The sequence below is a fragment of the Thermobia domestica genome, chromosome 4 (assembly GCF_964235325.1).
Source record: "Thermobia domestica chromosome 4, izTheDome1.hap1.1, whole genome shotgun sequence".
Lineage (NCBI taxonomy): Eukaryota > Metazoa > Arthropoda > Insecta > Zygentoma > Lepismatidae > Thermobia > Thermobia domestica.
Window position 1 is genome coordinate 308,711,446 of NC_137457.1, and position 27,992 is coordinate 308,739,437.

At 37.2% G+C, this 27,992-nt stretch overlaps 2 protein-coding genes across 2 annotated transcripts in view; both read right to left on the reverse strand.

The window, feature by feature from the left end:
- The window catches only part of LOC145683194 (multicopper oxidase 3-like), a 53,285-nt gene extending 40,155 nt beyond the window's left edge, over positions 1-13,130 (reverse strand). Inside the window, exons 1-3 of the mRNA XM_081754557.1 lie at positions 13,076-13,130; positions 11,524-11,741; positions 9,644-9,854 (exon numbers count right to left, since the gene is read on the reverse strand). Of these exons, the coding sequence (XP_081610683.1) occupies positions 9,644-9,854; positions 11,524-11,741; positions 13,076-13,130 (484 nt within the window). The remainder of the gene's footprint in view (positions 1-9,643; positions 9,855-11,523; positions 11,742-13,075) is intronic.
- Positions 13,131-23,798: 10,668 nt separating this feature from the next.
- On the reverse strand, positions 23,799-24,701 carry LOC145683195 (uncharacterized). Its single transcript, XM_081754558.1, has one exon. The coding sequence runs from the start codon at positions 24,699-24,701 to the stop codon at positions 23,799-23,801; it is 903 nt and encodes a 300-aa protein (XP_081610684.1).
- Between the last annotated feature and the right edge of the window lie 3,291 nt (positions 24,702-27,992).

The following is a 27,992-nucleotide window of genomic DNA, read 5'->3' on the forward strand; positions in this document are numbered from 1 at the left end:
AAGAAAGCCCCGTCACCTACGCATGCTTCTATCACTGATATACACCTTCATATTTCGCACTGGCTTTTTTCCGATAGATTGGAAGGTATCAAAAACAATTATGTTTCCAAAGCCGAATAAACCACCTTCCGAAATTTCATCCTATAGACCGATTCAGTTAACCTCCACATTCAGCAAGATTTTTGAACGCATTCTCGTCAAACGCTTACATACATACCTAACAGATCGAAACATTATTCCCTCTCATCAGGCTGGTTTTCGACCTTCCTATTCAATAAATGACCAATTACGCCGCCTTTCAACAATTATTACCAATCACTATAACTCCATTCAACCGTCATGTCTGGTTCTCTTTGATCTTGAAAAAGCCTTAGATAAAGTCTGGCATTTGGCCCTTATCTACAAACTACTATAAAGTCAATCATCCTATCACAATCATCCGCCTCATCTATCATTTTTTCGTCTGTCGTTTGTCTTATGTTGCTATCAATGATGCACTGTCTCATCCTATCTTTCTACTATGCGGTGTACCACAGGGATCTGCCTTATCACCTTTATTGTATGTTCTCTTTGTCGCAGACTTTCCCGAATTACCTCATAATGTTCACTTGTTACAATATGCCAACGACACAGCTTTTCTGGCACTCTGCCGAACTTTCCAACAAATCAATGTCTGTCTTCAGGAAGCTATTAATCGCTTCATAGCCTGGTGTCGCAAGTGGAATTTGACAACAAATGCTTCCAAAAAGCAAATTATAGTTTTTATTCCGCCACGCAAACGCAAAAAAGTCCATCGAAGTCCTTTACTTTCCCTTACAGTTAACCAGGTTCTCCTCCGGCCTTCCAAAACAGTAACCTATCTTGGGATAGTTTTTGACTACCGTCTGACTTGGACCCCACATCTCAAATCAGTGACAAAGTACGAAACAGACTTAATTTATTGAAACGTCTCACCGGTACTACCTGGGGCCTATCTCCAAGTATAGTCCTTAATACAAAGTTTTTCTCCGAGTAGTCATCACATATGGTTTTCCCGCTTGGATCTCCGCTCTACTATCTTATAAGCAACTTGATATTTTCGAACGCCATGCCTTCCGTCTTGCCTTTCGCATATTTCTACCTAGTCCTACTCGTGACCTGTATTCACTCATCACATTTCCTATTCTCAAATTTCACCTGGAGACACTCCGTCAAAGATTTATCACCACACATTATTCTCAACATCATCCTCTTCTTCTTGTCACTATGCACCATCTCGCACTCCATCCCACCCGACCCCAATATTATTACGCACCGTTACATTTACTTTATACCCTTTATTGCTACTCGCTTCCCCCCGATCACCTGGACCTCACACTTCTAGAAGATTATCGTCTGCATGCTCATCTACCTAATGTTTTTCCTTCATATATGCACAGTAAATCCCTTTGTAACTAACAGGGCTCATCCTGTCTTCATTAGCCTATCGTCGCCCCTAGGCAGAAGATGACTGCATTCGTCTTCCTAGTATCTCCCTCGTGTTGTTCTGTGCTTGCACCTCATCTCATCTTTCACGCTCATCCTTTTATTACTATATACATGTTTATCTGTGCATTTGTCACCCATGATCTATACTTGCATCTCCATACAGACAACTTAATATATATTTGCTTTTCTATTATTATATATATATGTATATTTGTTCCTATCATTCATATTTTGTTTTATCATTTTGTACTATGTAATTTATATGTTTTTGTTAATGTTATATCTATGTATAGTTTTCCTCCTCACATCCTAATGATTATGATCGCAAAGATCATAATGGCTTACACAATGATATTAAAAAGTTAATAAAGTAAATAAATAAATAAATTATCTCACTTAGACCAGCCACTATTACCCAAATCCTACTATTACATCAAATCTTCTCCTGAAAGAGTGTGTAGCCCTCTCAGAGGTAGCTAGCCCCGTGCTAGCATTAAAAAAAATACGAGTTATCCATGCCTTGCCTAGTCATACCAGACCAAGTAGTCAAACAACGCCAGACATTGTAATTACGTCACTTAATCCGGTCAGCGATTGTAATATCCAGGTACTTGACACAATAAGCAGCGACACTGCCCAGTAAAACTAACTCTAAATAAGGACCGTTACTGCACAACACTCCTATGTTCCGTACCGTCAAACGTTACGATATAGCAGATTGGAATAGTATAGGAATTGAAAAAGATATTACTAATCTTACAGCACCAACTACTGAATCTGAATTGTATAACACTATCTCACGACTTACAGATGCCTTAACCTCTAATGCTGAAGCATCTATTCCTATGGACAAAATTTGTCCCTATAAACCAAAGTTACCGCCTCACTATATGTCCATTGTAAAACGTGTACGGTAGCGATTCGAGAATACCATCGTACTGGAAACGAGACACATCTTTATTGCTATAGACAATGGCAACGAACAGTGAGAAACTACCTTATTGCATATAAACGGAGACACTGGATTAGTGCTTGCAATAAGTTGCGAGACGAAGCACATACTACCCGCTAATGGAAGAAATTTAATCAATTAACGGGAAAGAATACTGTTACAACATATCCGCTTCATCTCAATAGTGTTCCATTATTTTCAGTCACAGACAAAGCAAATGCTTTTGCAGATCAACTACAAGCGGTGTTCACTCCAACTGAGTCTCCATGCCAGAGCGAGCGTGTTGATATTTCCAGTGTACCTTCTCTACACCTCTCTGTAACACATCAAATTGACTTAAATCATCCTCTTACCAGACCAATTACTGTTCCCGAATTACATTCCGTTCTCCGACGGAAACGCAACACAGCTCCAGGAATAGATGGCATCTCTTATAGGATGCTGAAAAAATCCCCGCCTCTCTTTATTTCTTTAATAATATCTATTTATAATATCATTCTCAGCACTGGATATTATCCGTTACATTGGAAAGTCTCAAAGGTCTGCATGTTTCATAAACCAAACAAGCCCGTTTATGATGTTAGTTCTTACAGGCCCATTCAGTTAACTTCTGTCTTTAGTAAGCTATTTGAAAAAAATCTCGTCAACAGACTACATATTTATCTTAAAGAACACTATCTGTTACCAGCACATCAAGCAGGTTTTGGGCCTGCCTTTTCTATAAGCGACCAACTGTTACGTCTCACCACTGTTCTCACAAATCAATACAATAAAGACTTTCCAACATGTCCAGTTCTTATGGCCTTAGAAAAAGCTTTTGATAAAGTATGGCACTATGGTTTGCTGCGGAAACTATAGTCACTCCGATTACCCATTTGCTACATTCATCTCATTTACTCTTTTTTAAGTAATCGAATAGCGTATGTTTCAATAGGAAATATCCTATATACATCTATTTTTCCCCACACAGGCGTACCTCAGGGAGTTGCACTTAGTCCATTATTATATATCTTATATGCCTCAGATATGCCTCGACCACCGCCTAATGTCTATATTTTTCAATATTCTGACGACACAGCATTTTTATCGCTTGGAAAAACTATATTTCAGATCTGCAGAAGCCTACAACTGACACTCGACAATTTTCTCATCTGGTGCAGGAAGTGGAAATTAACTGCCAATTCAGAGAAAAGGGCAAGCTCTTGTATTTCTTCCACCTAAACGTAGAACTAAAATACGCCGAAATCCTGCTAATCTTACTATATCAGTTGACGGGCATTTTCTTCGACCAAGAGCATCTGCTACGTATCTAACTGTGGTATTCGATACCAAACTCACCTGGAAGCCTCACTTTCAAAAACTGGCGCAAAAAGCATCCACTAGATTAAATCTTCTACGCCGTCTTACGGGCACAACTTGGGGACTAAGTGCGGATGCCTTCCTAAAGACATAAAAAGTTTTTCTGTGACCTCTTCTCACTTTTGGCCACATTGCCTGGTGTCACGCTTCACCTAAACTCTACGAGAAGTTAGCAGTTATGGAACGCCATGTTATTCGCCTGGCATGTCGGATTCGCTTGCCATAATCAAATTACATGAGCTACGAACACATCGACTTTCCAGCCATTTTCAATCATCTTGCTACACTCCGGACAAGATTTACTCAATCACGCATTATAAATGCTCATCCACTCTATCTGGACAGTTTAAGACTTGATGCTCTTACGGATGCTCCATCTCGATACCAGCACTCACCGCTCAACATACTCACCACACTCTATGTAAAGACAAGAAATTTGGACGCCGCAGAGAGAGCAATATTTGACATTTACGTCATCACAGATCATATACCTCATATTTTTTCATTTTAGCATATGTTTATGTTTCTCACTTATCACTAACATTAGGCTATCATCATCTCTTACATCAGTCTCGAGTCGCCCCGAGACAGAAGATCTAAACTTCATGTGTCTCAACTAATTTTCCCAATGTGTTTGTGACAATGCACTTCATTTCATTATCATACCTGCTTATATATATATATATATATATATATATATATATATATATATATATATATCATATACCTAGTTACATTTATCTTTTAATTATATTTTATATTTGCACCATTAGTATGATATCTTGCACTACATTATATATTGTTTTGTTTTTCAAGACTAATTTTCCGTAGTTTCTTTTCTCAATTTGTTGTTTTGCATTGCACTTAGACCATCTGTTGCACCTATATTACCACCATCAACATGAATTGAAACCTATGCCAAAGAGAGGGCGTAACCCTCTAATGGTTGGGGTTAGTTTGTTTGATATGAAACCAAGTATCATAAAATAAAAAAGATGATTAAAGAAATTTTCTAAACCTAATCCCTTACCCTTTAATAAAAAGAAATACGAGTAAACGCGAGTATTCAAATTTCAAAACCCGTAGCATGGAGAAAACTCTATTCAACGACCACGTAATGCCGCCATATTGGAAAATCATATATCAACGCAAACTTAAACCTCCTGATGACCTCCTGCTTTCCATCAATCAAAGGCCACAAATGCTGAAGACCAATTCTCCTTACGTAAGTATATACATATGGTATCATACGTTAATTAATTCCGTAAGTTAATTAGTTTTAAATTCACTAATTCAATAATACGTTAAACCCACTCGTAATTAGACATTACTATAAGGTAATGACGTCACGTGTATCATCAGACGCAATTAAATTAATTCTAGTAAATCATCTTTGATTAAATAAATTAATAGGTGTTTGGTGAATGGTGTAATCAAATTTGATAGGAGTTTGATATCAAATTTATTAGAGTTTGATATCAAAATTTAATTAAATTTTATCTTACAATGTTACCTAATTTACACTATAAATATGCACAATATAGGGAATTTCAACCCTTTTAAGGCTTAATTTGGCAACACCGCGCTATTAAAACCCCTTAATACAACGTGAAAAGCCTCGATTAAAGTGATACCGCGTCAGGAAGGTCAGATTCGGTGTAATTCCTACTATACTAAATATATTTATTATTTAAAAAGTAGTTCACATGATACCAAAACAACATTATACATAATTAAATGCAGTTGAGTTCGATCTATATTCGCTGTCTTAACTTAGATTTTGGGGAAAATGTTATTCTAGCAACATTGTAATTTCTATGGATAGCAACACTGAAAATTCTTCAGGTTCATATTTTCTGTTGTAAATAATGACATTATCTATGATTGTTGTAAGTTGTATTTCGTTGCATCTCCTTTCACTTATGGAAAACAAGCAAAAGAAAAATGGTAAATTTTGTATTGTTTTTAGTAAAGCATGCTCTTTAAGGTAGCGAACAGTCTCGAGATTTTGTCGTAATATTCCCTATGTCCTACCTTACTCATTTTCTGTCCCGACTTCTCGCCCGAGATAGTTCTCATGTTACTTCGATACATAATACAACCCTATAAAAGAGTAAATTTACTTATTCACTCATTATATTTCAGAAACTAATAGGCGCAGAACCTTGACTTTTTTTTAAATGTTTCTCTTGCACCCTAAGCTTTAAAGAAGGCGAGGTTTTCGGGAATTGCCTTTTCTAAGTTTGGATGGGGACCTTGAATATTGTTTTTCTGGACGCCAAACCTCCGAAACTGTTAGATGTGGTACCATGGGCGGCGATTAGGGGGGGCAAGAGGGGGCAGTTGCCCCCCTACTTTTTTGAAGTGACTCATTAGTGTATATAGTTTCATTTGGAAATGTAAAGTTTTTCTATGTACTACTGGTTCATAGAAAAAATGGTGCCATATAATATTTACTGTTGTGTGAGTACGTATTGCTTATTTGTTTTCCCTTGGAGTTAAGATAGCTACAGGAATTTTATTTTAATTGCAATCCAAAGCAATTAATATTGCAATTGCTTATTTCTTTAAATGTCGCGTTGCTCTTGTCAATTTACTTGATAAAATATGGAATATGATATACGATATTTTAACTGTAAAAGATAGTATCCTATTAGTTATGCAACCTTTCGTCGAATATCCAGATCATGTCTTGCCCCCCTACTTTTAACGTCCAATCGCCGCCACTGTGTGGTACCTTTAAAACTTTATAAATATTTTCCGAACACTCTGGACCGTACAAAAAAGGCAAGTACTTGGTTATTGCATATCCTAAGTTTGGATGAGGTTTAAATATTGTTTGCACTCCTCAGATCTCCGAAAGTATAAGGCGTAGAACATAAATGTTCTCCTTACACCCTAGGCCAGTGGTTCTCAAACTTTCCGATAACGCGGACTCTCTGTGCATTCGGAAAGTGATCCGCGGACCCCCTTCCAATGCTATCTGAAATTTCACATGGTATTAAAAACTATACTGATTAGAATAACCACTGAAAGAAAAAGATCAAGTAAAATATTGCAATAAGTAATTTATTCTAAAGATACATGATAGATTCCTAATGAAGGAAATTTCAATTGAAAATACAGTAACTTTCAAGACTGAAAATCAATGTACTTTTTTTTTCTTTAAAGGAAATTCAGTTGATAAACAATGTTCTCAAATGTGCAGTCACTAATATGAGGAATGAAATTCTTTCTGTTTTTTCCTTAAGTGCACTGAAATCCGGAATAAGTTTTGTCACCATCAATCTTAGACCCGATTCCACATTAAAATGATTTCGCTTTCAGCCTCTAATATTGCAAGGAGCAGAAAAGGTCTGTTTAGATAAGTAAGTGATAGGGGAAGGCATCAAATGTTGCAATGCATTTTTAGACAACTCTTCATACAGGGCAGAAATTTAGTAAAGTAGGAAAACATTTAAACGTACAAACGTAAGTATAATTTCTAATTGCTTTCTTTTTAAATACTTCTTGCATAACAGCTGTGAGTTCCATTTTATTACAACACATTTCAATTTTTAGGCGTCGCGGACCACTAGCTACGTGCCATGGACCCCCAGGGGTCCGCGTATCCCACTTTGAGAACCCCTGCCCTAGACTGTGAATGATAGGAAATTTCAGGAATTGTATATCCTTAGAGGAGTAGATGAGATGGAACCGGTTCTTGGAACGCTGAATCGATTCAAACAAAACTGTTCCTCCTATCTGTTCCGTTTTTGCTCTATGACGATTAATATAGAAATGGAAAGTAGCAGTAAATTCCTACTACTTCCAGTTTTGGTAGATAGATGGAGGTGAAGATAATATTTTTCTTCAGACGATGAATAGCTTCCAAAAAAAAAAAAAAAAAAAAAAAAGGAAAAGTTGAGAATGCTCAAAGAGCATTGCCAGAACGATCTTAACCCTTTCTGTAAGCTGGGTTTTTGGGGTATTTTTTAGACTTTCAGTCAAGCAGCTACTGCATCGTCACTATTTATCCTAGGATCATGGTTCATACCTCATTTTCTTCAGAATGGAACCGGCTTTCAAATAGTACCACTCGTATGCTCATACCATATACCAGGAGAGGGAAAAATGATGTCAAACGGAAAATTTCGGAGGGAATTTTTTCACACTTTGGGCCCCTCTGGAACGGCCCTGTGTGAACGTAGAGATCTAAAAAAAACATCTGATAAATAGTACTTGGTATACTGAATGTGTGTGCCAAATTTCAAGTTTCCATATTGAATACTAAGGGCGGGAGAAATTTTATCAAGAATCCCCACAATGCCCCAAATTACCCAAAACACCATGATCTCAGGTAAAAAAATTCCTGAGACATCTCTATTTACCCTAAGACTATAATCCGCCAATCATATTCTTCAGAATGGAACTGCCTTTCAGGCGTTACTACTCACATGTCTCCATCATGTATCTAAGGCGGGAAAATCCCGTGAAAGGGATTTTTGGGTCTAAATATCCCTTTTTCAACTTTTAGCCCCTCTGTACCCCCCTGTTTTAACACAGAAATATAAAAAAATCTGTTAAATACTACTCGGTGTACTGAATGTTTGTGCACAATTTCAATCTTCTAGGTGCAAAAATAAGCCCGTAAAAAATACCGAAAATGTCCAAAATTCCCATATACAGAAGTATATTTTGATAAAAATTCCCTGACACTTCCCTAATTACCCTAGGGTCATGTTTCGCCCATCATTCTCTTCAGAATAGAACTGCCATTCAGGCGGTACCATTCACATGTCTCCATCATTTATCTAAGGCGGGAAAATCCCGAAAAAGGGATTTTTTGGTACAAATATCTCTTTTTTCAACTTTTTGCCCCTCTGGATCCCCCGTGTTTTAACGCAGATATGTAAAAAAAATATGGTAAATACTACTCGGTGGACTGAATGTTTGTGCAAAATTTCAATCTTCTACGTGCAAAAATAAGCCCGCCAAAAAAATAATGAACATAGGCGAAAAAGAAAACATATACTGTAAAAGAAAATATATATTTTACAATTATGACGTCATCACCTCCTATATCTCGACGCAGGAAGGTGTGAAACCATACGTAAGGTCTTCTACAGTGCCTCTGCACTTGAAAAAAAAAAAAAAAACGGACGAAAAAGCTCAAATAGGAGAGTTATAACGCAATGTACCATGAAACACCCGTATGGTACAAATTGTACCATGGGATCCCCAAAGGGTTAAAAAGAATTCATTTTTTTAAAAAATTTATATGAAATTGTATATTGAATTTATTTTAACTAATAGATAACGCAGTTATATTAATATAAATGATAATTTATTAAAAGAATTAGAAAATTATAATACAAATTATAGTTAATTATTAAATGAAAAAATACGATAATATTTAAATCTTCTGAAATTGGAGCATTTTGGCCAATATCTCGGAAACGATAAGAGTGACGCGAAACCAAGCATTTTTTGATTCTCTATCCAATGGAAGGCTCAAAATTGAAAAATTCGCAAATAACAGACACACAGACATACATAATTCAGTAACGAATATTTCAAGTTCGTTGAAAAAAAAAGAAAGAAAAACGGTTGTCGATATGTTATGGTTATTGTTCTATGGCGATCAAGCTGAAACCAGAAGTGACTATTTCGACTAATTCTGGTGTTAATTAAGTGTTAACGGATAAGATGACACATATTCTTGGGACGCTGAACCGATTCTTTAAAAAATATCTCGTTATCGCTTACCCCTTTTACTCTGATACTTGTTGGCAGACAGACAGACAGGAGGAAATAGTCGTTGTATGAGACTTCCCATAATTAGTTTGGAAGTTCTAATGACAAGAAATAGAAATATCAACTTACTTGAATGAGAATGCCAGAAGTGTGTTCCAGGCGTATCAGCTATATAGTGGTATCTAAAAGAGGTTCCAGCGTGTATGGGACATTGCGTCAAATATGGGACGCCGTCCATGTACGGTGTACCTCTCTGGTGATGCCCATGCCAGTGAATTGTGGTGCTATCTCCGAACAACATGTTATGAAGATCAACTATAATCCTGTCACCATAGCACACCTGTAAGAGAAGAACGTAATTGGCCTAGGTACAGTACATGGAACAAACGTGTGATTAGGATCACGCAAGTAGAACTTACTAGTACAAGATTGTGTTGTGAGTACCTCCGTTTCAAGATTGTGTTGTTAGTTCGTCCGTTATAAGATTGTGTTCTTTGTACGTCCGGTATAAAATTGTGGGAGAGAGCAGTCAGATATGTTGTGTTTCGCTGCCAGATATGCAAACATAAATCCAAGGAAAGATATCCCGACCCTGGAAGCCGAGTTGGATATACTACTTTTTTATATATGAGAAAGCTTTATGGATTTATATCATGTGAAGTTCTAACATATGATATAAATAGAGTAAACATAGTTGTTTTGTGAAATGTCAAATGAGTTCATGCCTTAAAACCAATTAAATCGATATTACAATTAAAAATCGACAACTAAATAAAAGTAGACCTCAGACATCCAAACCAATTAAAATACTACATAATTTGTCAGGTATGAAGGCATTATTCTCACATCAAAAATGAAAGTAAAGAAAATTTAACTTGTACTCCTATCCTATGGTTCAAGAAACGTAGAAATTAGTTCTGCCCAAATAACTGATCATTGTTTTAAACTTAAGCAAATTGAACAAGCAAAAAATATTAGAATGAAAGCAATGCATCCGTTATGACAGAACGTCAGAGTCCGTTATGACAGAACGTCAGAGTCCAGAACAATCAGAGGTCAAAAACTTGCCACACGTCAGTTATGACAGAATTTCAGAGTCCCGAGTAATCAGAAGTTAGTAACTTGCACGCTTCAGTTATGACAGAACGTCAGATTCCAGAGCAATTACACGTCAGGGACTTGCCACGCAACAGTTATTGCAGAACGTCAGACTCTAGAACAATCACAGGTCAAAGACTTGCCACACGTCAGTTATGACAGAACATCAGAGTCCAGAGTAAACAGAAGTTACTAACTTGCACGCTTCAGTTATGACAGAACGTCAGAGTTTAGACCAATTAGAAGTCAGGGACTTGCCACGCGTCAGTTATTGCAGAAGGTCAGAGTCCAGAGCAATCAGAGGTCAGGGACTTGCCCATGTCAGTTATGACAGAACATCAGAGTCCAGAATAATCAGAAGTTAGTAACTTGCACGCTTCAGTTATGACAGAACGTCAGAGTCCAGAACAATCAGAGGTCAAAGACTTGCCACACATCAGTTACGACAGAACGTCAGAGTCCAGAGCAATCAGAAGTTAGTAACTTGCACCAGAAGTTAGTAACTTGCACGCTTCAGTTATGACAGAACGTCAGAGTCCAGAGCAATTAGAGGTCAGAGACCTGCAACCTTCTTTGACATTGTCCCTAGAGTCGTTCCAACGGACATCATTGCACACTTTTAATAAAAAAAACAGCAAAATTTAAAATATTTTTCATAGTTTCATTATGTTTAAATTTTAATATTTGCCTTTGATAAATAATAATTAATGTAGTTTATTATCTAAAATCATTTACATTCAAGTCTTACCTTATTAAACACTGAATTCTCACGTAGAAAAATAGTTTTAATTTACAAGAATTTTCCATAATTTTCACGACACATTTATACCTTTGTCTACGTTTGAACTTCAATTACCACTATGAAGTATTAATGAAGTATAAAATTTTAAAAAGATACATTATATACTAACCTGAATGCTTGGTCCAGGGATTTGCCTATTAATGACCACAAGAGATCTTGGAACCCCATCCACTGGAACACAATCTTCTCTGAAACAGTCTGTTACATTGTACGGGCAATTATAACATGCTTTGCTCATGGAATAATAATTTTCCACGTTGAATCTATAATGACAGGTATAGGATGGCTCATGGTCTGTGCAGAGCCTTTCGCAAGGATGTCTTACACCTGGAAAGAAAATAATTACTCTATTAGACATTTTTTCTCATAATTTCTCTTTAACATCATTTCTCTCCATTTGACCCGTAAATTTTCTAAAATAAAATTTTTCGTATGAAATTGAATTTCCTGATACATAAAAAATATATGTTTATAACTCTTATTTAAGAGATTTCTGAAAAGTCTCAGGCTTGCTGAACAGACATCATTTGAGTACCTTCCAAACTGGGGTTCCCTTTCCTTGGGACTCCTGTCCGGCTGATTAATCAAACACCACATCGTTAACTAGGTCTTTATTTCTAACTAATTTGTCCTATATAGCATCTTTAAGTTTGGCCTTCACTGGAATTTGTCTAGCCCCATCTTCCTTATAACTTAAAAGTTTAAGTCATTTTTTTCAATATTACAAGGTTTCACGTGCTGGCTTAAATACACTTCAGACAACAAGAAAAAGTCGTTAACCATTGCCAACGATCGGCAAGTGACGTATATTCAAGGACAAACAGTAACAGTTTAGGATATCTCATCATGAGGTCGCGGTCGGAAAGATAGATTGACGCCGTCGACGGTGGCAGGCCGCCGGCTCCCGCCCGCGCCGGCACGACGCTGAGGCGGCAAGTGGTCGAAAATCGTAAAATAAAATGTCCTTTGTCGACTGTTGCCGACCGTCAGAGTCGGCAAAACAGTCGGAAGTTCCTCTTTTCGACCCTCTGCCGACTCCTTATGCCGGCCTCTTTTCGACGACGGCACCGACGCATTTTATGCTCATTTCCGGCTGTTTGCCGACTGCTTGACAAGGCAACTATTCGTGGCGGTCAAAAATCGCGCGGATAGATGCCGGTGTCCAGCGCCGGCAATCCGACCGCGGCATCTAGTCGGCATGGATAAATTGTCCGACTGTAGGCGGCAGGATCCTGATGGGTTAAAAGGAAACACAACACTGCAGAAGGCATCAATCTTCACCGACTGATCATCCACCACTTTCTAAGACGCCTGGTCATTGAGAAGCACCTTTTTTATACTCTTTAAGGCGCTTCGTCACTGAGAGTTACTTCTTGCTAGGACGCATAGTCTCTGCAAGGACTGGACCACTCTCTAGGACACCTGGTCCCTAGGTTTTATCCCTCTCTTTAAGATGATTGGTCATTGGGAGATTTTTAATGCCCTCCTTAACATGCCTGGTCATTGGGAGGAACCTAACCTACACTTTTTAAGACGCCTGGTCATTGAGAGTTCCTTGATAGGACCCCTGGCCTCTGTAAGCACTGCACCACTCCCTAGGACGCCTAGTCTCTGGGTTGTATCCCCCTCTCTAAGATGCCTGGTCACTGAGACGCACTTACCTACACCTTGGCCTACAAGAGCCTTCTTTTCTATCATCCTAAGACGCTTTGTCATTGGGCTCCTACAAATTCACAAGCAAACCATCAAGATACCTAGAGGAACTTTTATTTAATCTGTAATATTTATTGCTACTGTATATAAGAAAAGGCTCTTATAATAAAAGGTGACGAAGAAAGTTCAAAAACTCCCATTTACTATCTTTTAGCTCCACCCTAAAAAACCAGAAAATTTAACGCTATACATCATCTTAAAATATTTCGAACACATGGTATGACCAAATTTCCATTCGTTTCTCTGTTGGGGCCGCGGTAGCTCAGTGGTAGACCTGGTGCTTGGGGTGGACCTTGTGAACCTTGAGGTGGACAAGCACCGTTTGCGTGGGTTTTCTCGGGGTTCTCCCTTTCCTCCCACTTTCTTCATTCTACTATTTCATTCATTACTCATCATCACCGTCTCCTTTAGCCTAACCGGCATAACTGTGGGACGTAAAACTCAAAGACACAGGGGAATGCAGGGTCTTCTTAACGAAATTTCTAATTATCCCGTCTAATTAATCTAACATCTCTTTTACTAACCTTTGCCACTGTTCAAGTGTAAAAGAATCTTGTAAGTCGTGAATAGCGTAATCTTTTGCCTAAGTTTTCAACTAGCTCTACTTAAACGAGTTAATAATAGCTAGTAGTTCTAAATACTCTTCTGAAAAATGGACATATCTTTCATGTTGAACTGTAATGTAACATTCGAGATAGCTAAAATCTTCGTCTACCTCAAATGACTTTATTCACTTATCACCTGTTCCTACGTTAGGATTATTAACGAACCACGACTTACGCCTATTAATAATCTGGAAAGCTGAACCTTTTTTAGCTGAAAAACAACACAAATTACCAAAGTTTAGGTCAAGGAAAGAAGACTCTATAACCTCATTCTTTGAAGATTTCGAAGACGTTCTTAGAATTAACGAATAATAGTGAGGATTATTGATCACAAAGGGAAAACAAGAGGTCAGTAAGACATTTCCTTCATAGGTTACATGATAGGCCATACAATGAATTAAGAAAAAACGTAATTGTTTTAGGAAACCGAACGAAACTTTAGATTTTATTCACTATGATTCAGTCCAAAGTACAAAAGAAAAAGGAATCTATTCACAAATATGTGTACCGGTACTCAATGTTAGCGTTGATTGACAAATGTGGTTTCACTCTTACAGAAAAGAAAATTATAAACATAATAACGAATTGCTTTAGAATTTACTTCACTGATACAGTAGATCGTCAGGGGTATTATTTATTAACGTAGAAATGTTTATAGATTTTCTCTACCAATTAGAAACCAGTAGATATAAAATCAAAGATAAAAAGAAACGATAAGTAAATCGGAAGGTAACGTCTTCTGTACACAAGCTGTTCGGGCTATTCTACCCTCTCGCGGTCTCTGCAGGTCAATATGGTTTCTATTTGTAGTATCTTACTCTGGCGGTCTCTTGTCTTTCTTTTCAAAAATACCGTTAGGCCCAGTGTTGTTAGATGGCGGGAAATTTCAAGCAAAACGGGATATTCTTAGCATTGGCGGGAAATTCTTGAAAATGAAAATTCTGTCAAATTTTCTTCCTTTTCATGTTCTCTCTTTCTCACTCCTGGTCTTCATATCTCTGTACATGGAATAGCAAATGGATTGGAAGCGTCTTTGATGCGGTCAAAAGAACGAGAACAGCAAAAGAGCTTTATAAACCCAACCAAATGGAACTGATTGTTAGTTAATCGCACCAATATCCATTTTCTACGAGAAGAAAGAAGGGAGAGAGGGTTTATGGTCTTTTGCTTACTATATTTGTTATAGCCTGTCATTCATGGAATGTTAGGGTGAAGTGAGGGGAAGGAGAAAATGATATAATACTTGGAAGTAACACACACACAATATGTAGGCTATATTTCTCTATATACCATATAAACTAAAGGTAGAAAATAGAAGAATGGCCCTATAATAGATTTCTCCTCCTGCAGGGAAATATGTACTTCTGATTGATTGCCCATAGTTATTTGAATTTAATTTGAAATTATTAATAGAATGATTAATTAATTAATAATTAATGATTAATTAATGCATTAATGATTAGTATTTTTTCTTGGCGGGAATTTTTGCTACCGATCGGGAAATTTCAGAGCTGCGGGCGGGAAGTCTGCTATTCTGAATCTGACAACACTGGTTAGGCCGCCTCCCGCATGTTTTTGTCAGTGTTGTGTTGTGCTTTCCTGCAAAAGCCTTGTGTGCGGGATCTTCAGTGTTTGTGTGTTGTATTTTCTTCATTCTAATACTTATTAATTCCAGCAACTATACAAATTAATACAGTCCACAATTACAGATGCAAAATAAATTGTTATTGTTTTCAGTAACTTATTAACTGTTTAATTAAATGTGTAAAACAATAAACTATTGTTTGGTAGGCGTATACATGGTCCATTCGCGCCAAATTACTAGTGCCTATGTGAACTGTTGCTGTGAACAATAATAGACTAGCGATTGAGTGTTTTTTCCTCACGAACATAGTGTAGTGTTTTAGAGATGGAGCCGCTAAAAATTAAGAAAAGAACATTAAAGTAAAAAATTACGCGCGAAAAAAAAGCCATCACAGAGTTGGACGCTACAGCAGCGGCAGCCATCTTGGTGCATCAGGCGAAGGTCAGTGAACTCCAGCAGGAGTGTTCAAAGCTGCTGGATGATATTTCGGCGGTGGCAGGAGACGAGGAGTTCGAAAAAGAAGAAGAAGAGTTAGCGGAAATGGTCAAGAGAATAGTCCAGATGTGTGTTCAATTGCTGGATTTTCAGTTGAAGGGAAGTAAAGGAGCTCAGCCTTCGTCTTCGTCTGAAAGGCAGCTTGCTAATGACGTAAGACTACCGCAGTTTCAGTTGCCAGTGTTTTCGGGAAACCTCCATGACTGGTTATCGTTTCACCAGCACAACTCCTTCAAGCGATGCAAACCACGGCCAGCAACTACAAAGAGGCGTGGTACATTTTAAATGCACGTTATCACAATAAGAGGGAAATAGTGAACGCGACAATTAAGCGCCTAGTAACGCAACCCGTAATACAACAAGAATCGCCAGCCGCCCTACGTAAGTTAATTGATACCACAGCGGAGTGCACGCGGTCCCTCAAGGTGCTCGAGCAACCAGTCGAACACTGGGATGTTATATTGGTTTATCATATCACGGATAAACTGGACAGTGAAAGTCGTAGACAGTGGGAACTTACATTGGAAACAAACTTTCATTGAACAGCCATCATTTGAGCAGCTCGCAGAGTTTCTCGATAACAGAGCCCGCGCGCTCGCAGTGTCTGCCGGCGGGAAAACAGACGTCGCCGGAAGTAGTGAGCAAGTGAAGAATCGCGACAAAAAACAAACTTCCTCGCATGTTACCACCAGTGAACGTGGTCAAACATTATGTGACGTATGCAGTGCAATCCACCCCTCTCTACAAATATGCGGAGTTCACAAAACTCAAAGTGTCTGATCGTGTCACCCTGGTGAAAGAGAAAAAAAAAACTGTTTTAATTGTCTTCGGAAATTGTGTAGAAAGGATACGTGCGCACAGCGGCGGCCGCTGAAGGGGAGCCAATGTGCCGTGGCACTACCACAAATAATAAAAATAATAATATAAATAATATTTGCATTTTACTAAATAACAAACTTTTTAATTTTATGCACAATACTATACTTGCAACATCATCATTGCTCACGAGAAGCTGGTTTGAGTCGCGCTCAGAATTACTCGCACGCAAGCAGTACATAGGCCTATCTCCACTCTGTTCGTGCCAAGTTCTCCCGTGCACTCCCGACTGTTCTAAAAATGGTTTGTGCGCATGCTCTTGAGTTGGAGAGCAGGAGGAAAGTACGGAGAAATAACTAGCGTTTTGTGCCACGATCGAAGGTGGCTCGAAGCGGGAGATTTGTTTCGTCTTATGTTTTGATGCTCTAGGAAAGGGGGCTTTGGTTTGGACTGGAATTCTAACACGTGACTCCTGATTCACTTGTTTCTATTGCAGTGTTTCCAAACTAGTTACTTATTACATATCAATATGTATCATCTAGATTTGACCCTTCCAAAAATCGATTTGGAGTTTATTTCGTTATTGTGTTGTCAACCCAGGTATGATCTCCCCTGATTGAAACATAAACACATTGTGCGCCTGAGTGTTTGTGGTGTTGAATGTGGTGTGTGTATGTAACTTGTCAATTATATATTTTTGCAAAGTTTTGATGCTGAGTATTTAACTGTAACAGGGGCGGATCCAGAAACGACTTCTGGGGGGCGGTGGGTTGTCATACTGCTGCTTAGAGCTACTTTTAACAGCTTCAAACTCTGGGATGGGTTTTATTTATATGTATAAAATAAGAAAGTTTATTCTTCTGGGAGGGGGGCGATTGCCCCGATCGTCCCGCAGGATCCGTCACTGAAGTGTAGTACTGTTTTCTTCTTTGTCTATATTTGTAACTACTTTCCCTGAAACCAGAACAATACATTACGATAAATGCGGCAAGTAATTTAGTGAAATATCCGTTTTCATCCATGTCATATGACGACAAACTAACTGGAAGCAGGAAATTTAGGAAAGCAAATGCCTAATTTAAAATTGTGTGTTAAGCAAGTGATTCGTAATAAGGAAAGATTGCATTAATATAACATGAACATATATTTGAAAAGCAGTTCGAATTTGTGGTTGTGATGTAGCCAATCCTTTATTTTGTTTTCCGTGTGCTGTTTGGGGAAGGGGGTCGCAAGCTGGACAAATTTACTATAGGCACAAACAACTACATTCTAAATAATTCTCTCTCTCTCTCTCTCTCTCTCTCTCTCTCTCTATCTATCTATCTATCTATCTATCTATCTATCTATCTATCTATCTATATATATATATATATATATATATATATATATATATATGTGTGTGTGTGTGTGTGTGTGTTTGTGTGACTGTAATAAAATAATGTTATTTGTCCCTTTACATGTACTAGTTTTACAGATATGCGCTTATTTATTCTGTACGTTTTGGCACTACCATATCATATACTCACGAGCCGCCACTGCGTGCGCATCTAGTACGTGTCGCAAGTGCGCTAAAAAACATCATACTCTCTTGCACTACGAGAGAGCTGAGTCACCAGTGCGTGAATCAAATTTCACAGCCCATGTGGCAGCGGATGCAAGTGTACCACAGGTGTTATTATGTACTGCCGTCGTGAAAGTAAGAGGAAATAATGGTGTGTATTACCCCTTCAGAGCGATGCTAGATTGCGCGAGTGAATCTAGTTTCGTCACCGAGAACTGTGTACAAAAGCTGGGTCTCAAGAAAAAGAAATCCAGTATTGTGATTTCCGGGATTACAGAAGCAGGAGTGGCGACAGCGTGTGCAATGGTGGACTTAGAGTTTCAGTCATTCGGGGGAACAAGTGAAACTTATGAAACTCGTGCTGTGGTAGTTCAGAAAGTTACATCTCTTGGTTGATCCCACTTTCAACGTAGTGGGCCCCATTGACATTCTGTTGGGAGCGGACGTGTTTCCTTCACTTATGTTGAGCGGGAAGTGTATGGGGCCACCCGGGACGCCTGTCGCATTAGAAACTAGTCTCGACTTCTCACCGAGGGCGCCATCTTCCTTCACAACAACGAGCGCTCGTATACAACCCAGAAGACCATCACGCTATTGAAGCAGTTTCGCTGGGATATCATCGACTATTCTACCTATAGCCCGGGAGCTCCCTCTTGGCTAAGCGGTTAGCGTGCGCGCCTTTGGCGTGGGAGACCCGGGTTCGACTCTCGGTGGGAGCTCATGTGGTTCGGATTCCACGTTAATCAGTAGGTCCACGTCTCATATAGCCTCGCTGTTGAACGGGACGCTAAACTAAAATCAACTCAACCTATAGCCCGGACCTCGTTCCAAGCGACTTTCACCTGTTCCCGCACTCGAAGGAACACCTAGGAGACCGTCGCTTTGCTTCAGATGAGGAGGTGAAACACTTCGCGACAACGTGGCTGAACAAGTAAGGACAGGATTTTTACCAGGAGAGAATCTTCAAGCTGATCCTGCGATGCGACAAGTGCCTCAACTGATTTGGAAACTATCGATAAATAACATGATGTATGTAATATCTGTTGGCTGTATTGGTTGTATGAAATAATATATACACGTTTCACTGCAACCTTTGTAACCTTACTTTCTGATCAATCCTCGTATTAATTTTCCTCAACGCTAAATTTGTTATATTGTGTCATACGTTATGGTTATATCAACATATTTGTTCTGTTTGTCTTGATAATTTATTTGTAAAAAAGACAAACTCTTATCTTAAAAACAATAGTGTGAAGAATTAAGATATCATAGTTTAATAAAAGTTTCAATCAAATGTCAAACTGTGTACCAATCTTATTGTGTTTTAACACGGTCATCTAAAGTTTAATCGCCGCCATTCAAGGGCTTGAAACGTTGTAAGTTATTAGAAAAACTCATTGGAGAACGCAATCTAATGTCTATCTTATCAACACATAAAGTTCTAATTATTGGACAATGTTTAAGAGGAGAATAAAGTGATAAAGAGGACGTTAACGAGATATGTGTCAATGTTTTTAATTTGCTTCAACTGTTCTGTCAGTGTTAACAGAAAGTTACATTGTTGATGGCCGTATGGTGTGGTGTATACATAAATCACCAAATTATCATTAAGATTTTATTACGTGTATACATGTGAACATCGATATTACTGGAGAACTTGTAACAATAGATCTTTGACAAGATTGTGTATCGGAAACACTTGTTTTCAAAGGTTCAACAGACACTTAACCAAAGATATTACAGACCGAATTGTTTGGTAGTTAATTGTCCATTCTGGGTAAACATGTTCTATGTACTATTAAGTTCTTGCTCATAATGACTGTATGTAACACATTACATTTGGTCAAAACACTATGTTCCCACTTTGATATACAGGAAATAATTTACTAAAAAGATAACCACTATGCAGATGTAAAAAGTACTTGATTATGAGTAGCCTACAAGATACTCATCAACACGTAATGTCCTTTTTTGTTTGTTTGTTTGTTTTTTCGTTACTTGTATCTTTATTTCTTTCTTTGTTCATATACTATGTCATTGCTCAATTGTTAGGATTCTTACCATTGGTGGGAAGACCTGAATTCTATTCCTGATTTGGCTCATACGAGGGGTGATCAGAAAGTAAGTTTACAAAGCCTGCAGTGAAATGTGTATATATCATTTCATACAACCAATACAGCCAACAGATATATAGGTTATTTTTCGACATCGGTTGAGGAATTTATCGCATCGTAGGATGAGTTTGAAGATTCCCTTCTGGTAAAATGTCCTGTCCTTGCGTGTTCAGCTACGTTGTCACAAAGTGTTCACTTCCTTGTCTAAATTAAAGCGACGGCCTCCTAGATTTATTTATTTATTTATTTATTTATTTGTCACCTATAACAGGACTGCTGTCCCAATTACAATAGGCTTACATGAATTAAATTATATTCAAATACTTATATACATGTACAATAATAAGAATAAAAATAAAAATAAAAATAAAAATAAAATAAAACTAAAAAAGAGGAAAAATAGAAAGAAAAACTAGTAAATAAAAATAAAATAAAATGAAAGAAAGATATACGTTTGATTAGCATTGGTGTAAAGAAAAACAAAAACAATGTTACATCTATAACGTAATAGAAAAAAAGAACTATGTATACAATGTTCGAATAATCATCTGACGCATTGCTTGTCTGATATTTGTTTCAACAATTTCAAATATAAAGGATATAATAGACAAAATTATACACTATATACATTATTTTAATAATCATCTGACACATCTCTTATCTAATGTTTGCTTTAGTAATTTCAAATATAAAGTGTATGGCAAAGAAAGATCAATCTCTGGACTTTCCTTAGATACTTTATTATAATTTCGACAAATTCTAATTAGGGGGGAATTCATATGCATAGAAGTTCTAGATTTTACAGTATAAAATAGCGATCTAGTCCGTAAGTTCATTTTGGCAGTATTAAAACTTAACTTACTTATGCATTCATGATTATCTATAATGCCATTCACCAATTTAAATAAGAAAATCAATTGAGATATTTCTCTTCGTGTAGTTAATGGCGAATATTTAAAAATGTATAATAATTTGCTGTAAGAAACTCTCATGTCATAGGAATTCACCCTGTACATTTTAAAATACAAATGTCGTAAAAACTTCTTTTGTATTTTTTCAATATTTCTTTCCTGTTGTTCATAGTAAGGAGTCCATACTATTGACGCATACTCTAACTTGCTACGTACTAAGCTATTAAACAAAACCGTACAAGCTCTTATGTTAGTAAATTCATTTGTATTTCTAATTAAAAATCCTAAAGATTTGTATGCCTCATTAATCATTTTATGTATATGCTGATTAAAGCATAGTTTAGAATCTATAAGGACGCCTAAATCATTTACATGTCTAACTCTTTGTATTATAATATTATTCATAGAATCATTGGAATTAGGTAGGGTTACCTTTCTCGAGAACGTTATTACCGAACATTTATTTATATTAAAAGGCAATTTATTGTCAATACTCCATCTGTAACAGCTATCTAAATCCATTTGTAACTTGATTATATCACCGTTGTTCTTTATTTCTTTATACAATTTCATGTCGTCTGCATACAACAAACATTTGGAGTATTTTATAACTCGAGGCAAATCATTGATAAACAACAGAAAAAGTAATGGTCGAAGATTTGAACCTTGTGGTACACCCGATAAGACTCTATACTGTGACGAACTTAACTGATTATATAATACATAATGTACGCGATGTTTAAGATACGATATCACTAATGTCAATAATTTATATGATAATCCAAAGGAAGATAATTTTCGTAATAACATATCATGATTGAGTCTGTCGAAAGCTTTTGCAAAATCCGCATATATAGTATCAACCATAAAATTATTATTTATGGAATCTGAGATATTTTGGATAAATGTAATTAAGTTGGTCACAGTTGAACGTCCTGGATAAAATCCGTGTTGATATATGGATATGTATGATTTAACATGATTAAAAATTCTATTAAAAATTATGTGCTCCAATATTTTAGCCGGAGTTGATATAAGTGATATTGGCCTATAATTTTCAATTAAATTTGTATTACCTTTTTTTCAGAATAGGACAAACTTTACTGACTTTCCACAATTTAGGAAATGTTGCCCTTTTTCAATATTAAATTAAAAATATAATACAAAGGGGAAATTAAAATATCACCACAACCTTTGAACACATAGCTAGGAATAGAGTCTGAACCACTTGCCTTAGATGGCTTTAGTTTTTTGATGGATTCTTTAATTTCAAGTTCAGTTATAAAATCAATTGTTAAATTCTGAGAAACTTCCATAGTACTTATATCAGGAATAACGTAAGAAGAAGAATCTGAACTATACACACTTCGGAAATACAGCGCAGAACTGTCTGCAATATCTCTGTCAGAGTTCAACTTCTGATTATTGTAAAACATACATTTATTTACAAAATTATTATTTTTCTTGGATTTAATAAAATTCCAAAAACATTTAGAATTCTTATTTAGAGTATTTTCAGTTTGTAATATATAACTCTTGTACGCAGTGCTCAACATACGTTTTAGCTGTCTACGAAGTTCAATAAATTTATTATAGTTATACTCCGATTGAGTTTTGTGTTTTCTATAATAATCCTTTTGCTCGAGCATAGTAATAATTTCATGTGTAAACCAACAAGAGTAAGTACGTTTCTTAAATAATCTTTTCTTTGGTACGTATCTATCAATAACACCATTAACTACTTCATAGAAAATATCCACGCCCTTATCAACGTTATTGGAGTTAGTTACTTCGTTCCAATTTTGTTTCTGTAATGATTTATGTAAATTGAAAAAGTCAGCTTTACTGTAATCATATACAATAGTAGGACTTGGTTTAATAGTAAACTTTGAACTCTTAATATAAAGTTGACAGGCTAAAGAGCGATGATGATAATCTTCAGGTAATAAAGGAAATATACATTTAGATACATTTAAACCTCCTTCAATGTTAGAAAGAACTAAATCCAAAGTTTTTCCATTACTATTTCTCACTCTATTAAATGATTGTAAATTAACCAATGACAAGACGTTGGCCAAAGAAACACAAATCAGACTACCTTGCAACAAGTCATAATCAGAATCGGTAATTTCTGGAATATTGAAATCACCGAAAATTAATAAGTTATTGTGCTGAATATCCTTAACCTGCTCGATTTTTGCAAAAAATTCTTGATGTTTATCAACTTTTGTTTTCGGTGGAAAATAAACTACAATTATATAAAAAGATTTATGCGCTAATACCAATTTTATGAACAGTATTTCAATTGTATCAATAGTTATTGGAATATTTTCAACAACAAAATCCTTGAGGACAGCAATCATAACGCCACCCCCATTCCTGTTTTGCCTGTCCTGTCGATACACATTATACCTATGATCTATAAATTCATTATTATATATTCCGTCACATAGCCAGGTTTCAGTTAATAATATAACATCAAAATCAGTCGCAGCGATACTCGAATATATGTCGCTCAACTTGGACCTTAAACCTCTTACATTTTGATAATTAAATGAAAGGTTACGCTTATCATTAACAATCATTACAACAAACTTTTAACCTCCTCTACCGTACGGAGTGTGTATACGTGAGTATCACTTGACTTTTTCTTTAACTTGATGTTACCAGCATAATCAACCCAAAGAAAATCGAATTCTTTCTCCCTTTTAATCTTCCTAGCTTCCTTATATATTAGCCTTCGATGCAGTGTTAAACTATGATTTACATAAATAATTCCATCTGTTGTATAACCAATATCTTTACAATTTAGGTTTCTTTTAACTTTCCTTCTCTTAACAAAGCTATCCTTATCAGATCTTCTAACAAATTTTACTACTATATGCGGATCTGGTTGGTTTGGGGATTTTTTAAGTCTGTGACAAGTATCTATCATATTATCTGTGATATTTACATCCAAGGCAATACCAACTTTCTTTACGATTTCAACGACATCCTCATTGGGAAGGGCGGGAACACCGTGGATTTCCAAAGTATTTCTTCTACTATATTGATCAAGATCATCAATCTCTGTCTTTAGTTTCTCTACCTGCCTTTTTAATGATAAATTTTCACTTTTAAGTTCATCAATGAAATTCATACACTTCACCAGTTCTTCATTTTGACTCTTTAATAATTTTGAATTTTCGTCTAATTTTTCATGGGCTAGATTTAGTGACTTACCAAGATCTTCCTCTAATTTCCTATTCCCTGTTTTAATCTCGTCAACCTCTTGTTTTATAGAAAGTAATAGTTCGTATACTTCATTTAAAGATGGGGATTTATTCATAGCTACTATAGGAGTATCACATGTCATTGACTTGCGTCGTGATTTTTCACAATTTTTACACCGCCACGAGGAATCAGATGACCGTAAATATTTTACATCATCCTCTTTCAGATCAACACAAACACTGTGAAATATACTTTTGCATTCACAACATTCCATTTTTAAGTTAATGTTTTGTAGAGGAACGGGTTTCAAGCATTTGCTACAAATTCCCATACTGAAGTTTTTATTGCCCACTAATCTTGTTATTTAATGCTGGTTACGCTGACGACAAAAATATTAAGTCAGTGTATAACTGTTTTACCTAATAAGTAGAAACAATGAATATGTCTGATTAGCACCATGTTTCACTATTGATTCTGCACCAAATTTTCCAGGTCAAAAGATCTGGCAACGATGAACATTTTGTCCGAAAATTATTTTACTGTAGGTGTGCAACACTACTGTTGGTTTGTTTACTTCCGGTGCAATTGAAAGAAGCAAGATGTTAATATTTTTCCAATGTTGGTAGTTATTTTATGTAATACATAATGAAAAATACGAATTATTGTGATCCACAGTACTTACAGACAATGTTTTCCTGTTCAATAAACTCTGTCATCGACAAAACCACTAGTTTTAACAAAAAACATAGGAGCACTCTTTCACTGTTCACATACCCATGCCACCGTTGCCAACTCGTTCATGTGCAGAAATAGTTGAACGCCGATTGGAGAGAGGTCTGGCCTATAGGTAGGGTAGTCGATGATGTCCCAGCTAAACTGCCTCAACCACATGGTGGTCTTCTGGGTGTCGTGAATGTAGATGACGCCCTCCGTGAGAAGTCCTGGCCTGACATTACAGTCTCTCGGTAAATCCATACCACCTGACTCAAATTTCAGCTTATCCGAGCATTAAGTGCATTAATGTGTATTTCTTTTAATGTAGCTATTTATGTTTAGCTCGATTAAGAATATTGCACAAAGCATTCAACTTACAATTCATTATCGCTTTAGAAGTCAAACGTTAGAAGGGTTTGCTTATTCTCTTCAAACACGACCAGAGCATGTATGAAAATTATGCCGTACTATGCACTTCCTTTGTTTATTTACACTGGTATCCAAAACATAAGCATAATGACTGTTTGAGGACAGGACAAGAAGAACGTAAATAAATCGCATCAAAATCAGCCATCAGATCAGCACACTACACACAGAATAGGCCACATTTACAAGAAACATGGAAGCTGGTAGTCACACTAAGTAAACGCAAAAAGTACCAGAACTCATACTGTGAGACGCACTACCGACACCGGAAACAGGTTAATATTGTGAATGCCTACCCCGAATAGCTCCACATGTCTGGCACTGACGTTGGCACTGAAGATTATTTGTTGGGGAACTCTTGAAGCAACTGATTCCACTTATCACGAATAGTAGTGCAGAGCTACCCGTATGTTCTCGGGGACGCCTGCTGGGCTCCAATACGTCTCCTTACTGCGTTTCAAACATGTTGAATAGAATTTAGGTTGGAGGCTTTCGATGATCACTCGATGGGTTGAATATCTTCCGTCACTAAGTATTCGTTCATCAAGTTGGCTCATTGACATCAACAAACAGAAAATGTAGGCCGACTACGCCGCTCAAAAGCCGCAGATAGGATTACACAACCTCGTCCCCGTACCTCTGACCAGTGTGAATCCTGCATCGAAGAAGTGTAACTCTCTACGACCATTCACCATAATGTCTGCTAGACCAGTACACCACTACCACCTTTCCACAATGTTGATGGAATGACAGCTGGTTCTTTGTTCATGTTAGATCAGTGTGCTCTGGGAACTGTATCGCTATTAATCGTGAACAGTACGCAGGTCCGTTCATTGAAGGTCCGTTAGTGATTCTCGAACCATTGTGAAGAGGCTCTTTTGTGCGCTGAAGTTAGTGGAAGACGTTGTTGGTATTCGAGCATACGTATCACTGGCACCTACTGTCCGGTACACACTTTGGCTCGACATTATCACTGCTGAAGCGTTTGCAAGCTCCACTGACAGTTGTAATTTATTGTAGTCATAGTTCAGTTACCACGCACAGTTTGGGCGAGGTATCAGTTCTGTTGTGGAGTTATCATATGTGAACGACCTCCACTGGTCCTACAGTGACATCTCCCGTGTTCATACACCTTTTCCACAATCTGGACACGACACTTCGTGGCACATTGATGACTCGTGCTGCTACCATGTGTGTGCCGTCTCGTTCCAAGCGCCCGAAAATGTGCTCCTTGCTAAACGCGTCCAAATGATGTATTTGAGTCATATTCCTATCCTACAGCTTACTGCCATGTTCAACTCGACAGTACCCTCCGCTCATTGCAAAAGACCTACACAGAATGCGCGCATTTCGGTTCCAAGAGCTAGTGTTTAATTTCTTCCCGTATAGGGCTAGGTTAACGCTTGCCACGATCAGTTCAGTGCGCCTCACTAGCAATACGTGCCATCTGCTACATTTCCCGTTCTCGCGACACTCTTCCCGGACCTTACATGAAACTTTTGAACAGCAGTTTGTTTGAGGACAATGAACATGCTTTATAATACTCTTACCTCTCCTACCATCTGTTCTTTTATTGTCCAGAAGAACTATCAACACCAAAGATAAGAAGTGTGTCGTCCAATCCATAGCATTTGAAACGATGTATTTATGACCTGAAAAGAAGAAAGAAAAAAACTTTCAAAACAGGAGCAAATTAATTAGAAATTCATTTTTAAAAAACTTCCTCTATTTGCTCTATATCCTATAACTCCGAAAGGAAGCATTTATGCACCCAGGTTGGTCTATACTTTTTGCCTTATCTTGGTGTCAGGAATCACCTTGCAAACTCTGTCGGTGTTGTTTTGAAACACCCTATATATAAAGAAAATTACATGGATGACTGTAAAACTTCATGTGTACGTAGTTTTGAAAAATGAGAAAGAATGAGGGCATTAACAAGAAAGTGAGTGTATATTATGGTAATATTGCAGATCTGAAGTGTGCCATCATGGTTAATGCAGCGAATGAGACTTACTCCCTTGTCTGGAGTCGACGGAGCAATTCACAGAGGAGCTAAGAAGGAGCTAGCTGAAGTTTGTGAAAAGCTAGGTTCGTTAAAACCTGATGAAGCTAAGATCTCTTCGGCTTTTAATTTACCAGCGGAATATGTGTTATTCACTTGCGCGCCAAGAGATAATAATAAGAGAATTTTACGACAATGTTACACCAATTGTCTTCAACGCGCTTTGGAGAATAATTGTCGGACAATAGCGTTCCCTAATTTGGGGACTGGGAAGTTCAATTTTGATAAGTTTCAGGCAATGAAGATTGGTTTATCCACGATTCGAAATGCTCTGGAAGCTAATTTGCACACATCAAACATGAAAGTTTAACTGCGTGATCTTTGATCTTTTATGACATTGTTGACCTCACACACACACCAATT